We start from the raw sequence: 6,000 nt of genomic DNA on the forward strand, positions 1-6,000 counted from the left end.
GAGCACTGAAGTGTGCTGAGTCCATTTATCTCACCAACGTTCAGTGAGCACTTACCACGTGGCCAGCCTTGGGCCAGCCTCTGGGGAGATGGGAATTCTTTGCAGCCCCTCGCCTGAAATCCCTGCCTTTAGCTCTTTCCCTGCCTTGCTATCCAGGGCCTGGCTGGGCTCTTTTTTTCATGAAGCACATGTAGTTAGGGAAGAAAAAGGGTCCCCTTCCCACCTCCCACAGACAAGTCTGTCCTACGTGGGGTAGCCTCTTCCTAGCTCGAGCCACCGAGGGGAATTTGCAGAGGCATATATGTACAAGCCACCACCTGCCCCACGGCTGGCTTTCTCTCTTTCTTCCTTTCTTTCTTTCTTTCTTTCTTCCTTTCTTTCTTCCTTCCTTTCTTTCTTTCTTTTTTTCTTTCTTTCTTTCTTTCTTTCCTTATTTATTTACTCGTTTCTTTGCTTACTTGCTTATTTAGTTAGTTATTTAGTTAGTTAGTTAGTTAGTTAGTTAGTTTTGAGGCAAGGTCTCACTATGGGAGTCCTGGCTGGCCTCCACCTCAGAGAGACCCACCTCCCTCTGCCTCAGGGGTACTGGGGTTAAAGGTGTGCGCCACCATGCCCAGCCTTACTATTTTGTTCCCGTTTTTACATTGTTCTCACTATATATCCCACTGGAAACATTCCATCCTCCTGGCTCAGCCTCCCAAGTGCTGGGATTATAATTGTGTGCCGTGGCGTCCAGTTCTTCCTTGTGCTTTTAAAAATACACTCTTGCCAAGTCTGAGGGGGCTGAGAGAAGAAGCTGGCCCTTTCATTCGTGTTTGGGAACCACACCGGGTGTTCATCTACTTCCTAGCTGAAGCGCCTGTTGAAAAGACAGGAAAGGAGACACATTTAGTGTCCCAGCACTGACCTGTGGTTTGGGATGCATGTACCCCTGCGGCCTGACTTCCTTTTCGCCAACCTCTTTACCTCCTGAAGATCAGCCTTAAAATCCTTTTCTGGGGACCTGGTACCTGGACAGGACAGGGTCAAGGGCCGTGTGGGGAGGGAGAAGGGCTGTGCCAGCCAAGGAAGGGGTTTGCCAGGAGTGAGACCCAATTTACACAGAGCTGGCCCTTTAATGGCCTGATCTCCGACAGGGCTTCACATATCAGTGTGGAGTGCCACCACCCTGCAGCCTCTCATCCTCAGAGCCTCAGCGCCCTGAGTTCCAGCTCTCACTTTAGTCAACTCAGGCCTGCTGCATCCAGTTCCATTCATCCACCTCGACTCCCAACCATTGAAGACTTTTTATTTCCTGTCACCACTAGCCAGTGCTCCAGAGGGTTGACAATCCTGATGGGATCCACATGTCCCCAAATTCATAAGCTTAGCCCTGGGCCTGTGTTCTTGATATGAGAAATCTGAGCTCATTTGAACGCCCTTAGGCCTCTTGGCGTCTCCCGTCTTTTCCTGTGGGGCTCGGCTTCCATCCCTGTCCGTGAGTGGTTCTAGTACAATCCAGTGAGATGCTTAGGATGTCTCTGCTCGCTTCTCTCCTAGTCAAAGATGACCAGGAAGCCGTGCTTTGCTTCTACAAAACTGCTAAGGACTGCGTTATGATGTTCAGCTACACAGAACTGCCCAATGGGAAGTCTAACTTGACTGTCCTCAGGGAGCCAGGTAGGTGAGAGCCCAAGGGGCCAGCCTTGGCCCGCTTTCTTGTGCCAGTCCCTTGGTGGTGGCGCCAGCCTGCGAATCCAGCACTCAGGAAGGAAAAGATGGGGAGATGAGAAATTCAGGGCATTTAAAGGCCAGCTTGGGCTCCGTGAGACTCCATCTCAAAGCGCGTGTGTGGAGCACACTAGCCAGCCATTCTGCCGAAGCAGAGGGCTGAGGAGGGGCAGTGGGGCTTTGGGAATGCCGCTAGGGAGCCTCACCGTGAAGGGAACCTGAGCATGCTGGGTTAAAGGGTTTTGCAGGGAAGGTGCAAGGCAGCTGCTCAACCAGGGCTAGGGTGTTCCTTAAGTTGAGGGTTATCCAGGCCACGGCATCTGGTTGCTGCTGTCTCCCAATGCAGATTTCAAGGGCAGATGGAGCTCTGGGCCTCGCATTCCTACCTGCTGCTTGCTCGGTACCAAAAATTTTTGTGATTGTTCTGGGCACCGGAGCTGACGCCGGTGCCTCGGAGTGACTGGGACTCTCTAGGCATTTTAGTTTTTGGATCGGGGAAAGAGTAGAGAAAGGTTTGCAGATTCCAGGTCGCAGAGCCCAATTTGCAAGTTGAGCCCGACCCCCAAACACTTTCCTTCCTGGCCAGAGACAGAGGAAGTGCAGTAACCGACCCAGGGCACTTGCCTGTGGCTGCGAGGCCTTGCTTTCAAGCCCTGTCATTGCTTGGAAATAGGCACATTTGCTCCTTTGAGCTCTTCGCTAAGGGCTCAGAAATGCCTGGCCCCAGACCAGGCCTTTCGGAAGTGGTGCATGCTACCTCCTGCCTGCCTGGTTTGTTCCTGAAGCCACTGATATAAAAGCCGTGCTGTGGCCCAGCCTCCTGCATGGAGCTGGGCCAGGCTTGAGCCTCTGGGGCATAGGGGTCTAGCCATTCACCAGAGGCCTCGTTTCTGTCACCGCTTGGCTGTGTGACCTTCAAACAGTTACTGAATTCTCTGAATATTTTACTGTCTGTTCCATGGGGAGACCACCTGCACCCAGTCCAGCTTTCAGTCTCACAGAGGCAGCATGAAGGGGGGTGGACAGAAGGGAGGGTGTAACCTTTCACCTCAGGCATAGCTGGGGTGCTGATGGTTTTGCCCACCTGTCTCCTGGCCCCTTCCTTACAGAGTGCGGAAGTGCCCCCAATGCCATGACCATCCTGCTGGCTGTGGTTGGCAGCATCCTCCTGGTTGGAATGGCACTCCTGGCCATCTGGAAACTGCTCGTCACCATCCACGACCGTCGAGAGTTTGCCAAGTTCCAAAGCGAGCGCTCCAGGGCCCGTTATGAAATGGTGAGTGGGGGATGGGTAAAAAAGAGAAGCTGCTGGCTTAGAGCCCGGGGCCAAAGGCTGAGAACACTCAATCAAAGCAACAAACAATGAGCTAAGTATGGTAGTGTGCACCCAGAATCCCAGCTGCTCTGGAGGCTGAGACAGGAGGAGTTTGAAGTTCAAAGCTAGCATGGGTTACTTAGTGAGCCCTTGTCTCGAAATAAAAACAACCAGGTTTTGAATGTAATTCACTGTTAGCGTGCTTGCCTAGCATGTGCAGGGCTCTGGCCGGCTCGATCCTTAGCACCACAGAACAAACAAATCTACAATCAATGAAGAATCAGCATCTTCAGTGCTGGACAGGAGAATTGCACACCTGGAAGAGACAAGGGACGTGCAGACCCCCGGTGCATGTTGGGACTGCTGAGGGGTGAAGCACCAGAGGCAGGCTCAGTGGGGAGTCGGACAAACACAGAGATGGGACCCAAGAAAAGAGCTCAAGCTCTCGGGTTGGATGGTCATATGAGCAAGTCCTTCTGCCCCAGGCACACTGCAGGCTCAGGAGAACAGAGCTCGGGGAAGCACCCCTGAGTCCCCAGAGTTAGAGTCTGTCTGTTTAGGTTCTGAGGGACTTCCGGGACAGTCTGCCCAAGCCCTGTATTTTCAGAGATGAAGAATAAAAGCATAGAGAAGGGAGGGAAATCCCCCAGAGCACAGAGCAAGTCAGAAGCAGGCATCCACCCCTGCCAGTGCTGGCCCGGGCCGGAGGCTGAACTAACACGTGTGCTCTCCTCTCTTGTGCTTGTAGGCCTCAAACCCCCTGTACAGAAAGCCCATCTCCACACATACTGTAGATTTTGCCTTCAACAAGTTCAACAAATCCTACAATGGCTCAGTGGACTGAGCTCCTGGATGGCTGGAGGGGGACTGAGGACAAAGACTGGTGCGTCTCGGACTCCTTGGACCATTTGCTCACGCTAGCTAGGCACGCACCAAGATGCCTCCAATGAGCTGTAAGGGATCCGCTCCCCGCACAGCAGGCCACAGGCACGTGGGACCACTTCCCTCCAAGCCAGGGAGAGCAAGGAGACTGGCGTTCCCAGCTTCCCCGTGGCCGACAGCTTGCTGTCTCCTTGAACTGCTGAAGGCTGCGTGGCCCCTCCCTTCCCTGCCGGGCCGGATGAGAAGTTATCTGGAAGAGTCTGCGTGTACAAAGCCAGTGCACCACCTGGCTTTTGGGGGTTGATCAGTTTCTTTTTTTCTATGAAATAAAATGTCACGCATGTATGGTGTAGATCTGATTACTGGTCCCCTGAGGGCTGTCTGCCTGGCATCTGTGGGTGTTGGTGGTGGAATCTGGGAGTTGCTTTGCCTTGCAAATGTTAGGTTTTGCCCTCCGGTCCATGTTTGTTTAGGTGCTTTTGTAATGGAAAGGAAAGACTGGGATTGAAAGTAAAAATGGAAACCAAGCAACTTTGTGTTGGCTTTGTACATTCTGGCATGTGCCTCCCTTTCTGAGAGGTCTTCAGTAGCCCCAGTAGAGACTGGCGTGTCTCTACACTTTTTATCAGGGACAGGAATTGAACTAGACCAATACTCCTGAGCCTGGCTCTCTGAAGCGCTAGGGTAATTACGGTGCTTCAAGAGTGCTGAGCAGGTACTGTTGGGCTTTGCTTGGAGGTCTAGATAGAAACTGTGTCCACCTATGTGTTTCCCACCTATGTTCTGCGTTACTAAAGCTAGAAACAGTTGGTGCAGATGCTAGTGGGTGGAGGCTTTGTGTGTCGACTTGACACAAGCTGGAGTTATCACAGAGAAAGGAGCTGCCCTTGAGGAAATGCCTTCATGAGATCCAGCTGGAAGGCATTTTCTCAATTAGTGATCAAGTGGAGAGGGCCCAGTCCATTGTGTGTGGTGCCCTCCCTGGGATGGTGGTCCTGGGTTCTATAAGAAGGCAGGCTGAGCAAGCCAGTCAGCAGCACCCCTCCATGGCCTCTGCATCAGCTCCTGCCTCCAGGTTCCTGACCTGGGAGTTCCTGTCCTGTGTGAGTTCCTGTCCTGACTTCCTTGGGTGATGCACAGCAATGTGGAAGTGTAAGCTGAATAAACTCTTTCTCTCCAACTTGCTTCTTGGTCATGATGTTTTGTGCAGGAATAGAAACCCTGACTATGATACTATGTAAATAATAGACTTAGACCAATACCTTGCTTCATCAAGGTCTTGGGTCCCACCCAGCCCAGAGCCTGAGTTCCTCTCAGCTAATGTTTCCTGCAGAGCCATTACTCTCTTTAGATTCCCCTTCCCAGTAGCCTCCTGACCCATTCCATTCATTTGAGTATAGAAGAGAAAGCAGGCTCTGGAAGGGGAAATGGCCTGCTAAGGGTCAGGCCAGCCGAGGATCTTGTGGTGCTAAGCCCTGGGCTCACAGTGTCCCCTTTCCTTGACAAATCTTTCATTATGTTTTGTTTTGGTTTTTTTTTTTAAATTGATTTTTAAAACAATTTATGAGTGTTTAGTTTACATGCATGTCTATACAACATTTGTGTCTGGTACCCACAGAGGCCAGAAGAGGGTGTTAAATTCCGTCCCTGGGAACTAGCGTTACAGTCTGCTGTGAGCTGTGTGTTCAGGAAACTGAACCTGGATCCTGGGCGAGAGGAGTCAGTAATCTTAACTGTTGAGCATCTCAGCCCCTCACAAAAGGTTTTTGTCAGTGCAACGCTTCAAGCCTAGGCCGAGCTCTGGACCAACTTTCTCTTTTGTAACTGGCCTGCTTTGGGGTGAATGCTGACTTGTGTGGGACAAAAGAGAACTGATTCTGAGTGTCCTTCCTCTTGTGGAACTTGAGAAGAACTCGTGGAAAAGAGAAGTAGTCCTTTTACAAATACATAAGACAAGAAAATGACTTCCTAAACTGAAAGAGAAGGAGGAAGGGGAGGAGGACGAAGAAGAAGAGGAGGAAGGAAGAGGAGGACCATGGAAAAACTTAATTTTTCTTCCACATATTATGGGTGTCCTGGAGGCCACACACTAA

At 51.4% G+C, this 6,000-nt stretch overlaps 1 protein-coding gene across 1 annotated transcript in view; it reads left to right on the top strand.

Moving 5' to 3' along the window:
* The window catches only part of Itgb5 (integrin subunit beta 5), a 117,096-nt gene extending 112,661 nt beyond the window's left edge, over positions 1-4,435 (top strand). Inside the window, exons 13-15 of the mRNA XM_032900148.1 lie at positions 1,540-1,659; positions 2,820-2,986; positions 3,774-4,435. Of these exons, the coding sequence (XP_032756039.1) occupies positions 1,540-1,659; positions 2,820-2,986; positions 3,774-3,869 (383 nt within the window). The 3' untranslated portion in view covers positions 3,870-4,435. The remainder of the gene's footprint in view (positions 1-1,539; positions 1,660-2,819; positions 2,987-3,773) is intronic.
* Positions 4,436-6,000: the final 1,565 nt, after the last annotated feature.

The sequence above is a fragment of the Rattus rattus genome, chromosome 4, assembly GCF_011064425.1.
Source record: "Rattus rattus isolate New Zealand chromosome 4, Rrattus_CSIRO_v1, whole genome shotgun sequence".
Classification (NCBI taxonomy): Eukaryota; Metazoa; Chordata; class Mammalia; order Rodentia; family Muridae; genus Rattus; species Rattus rattus.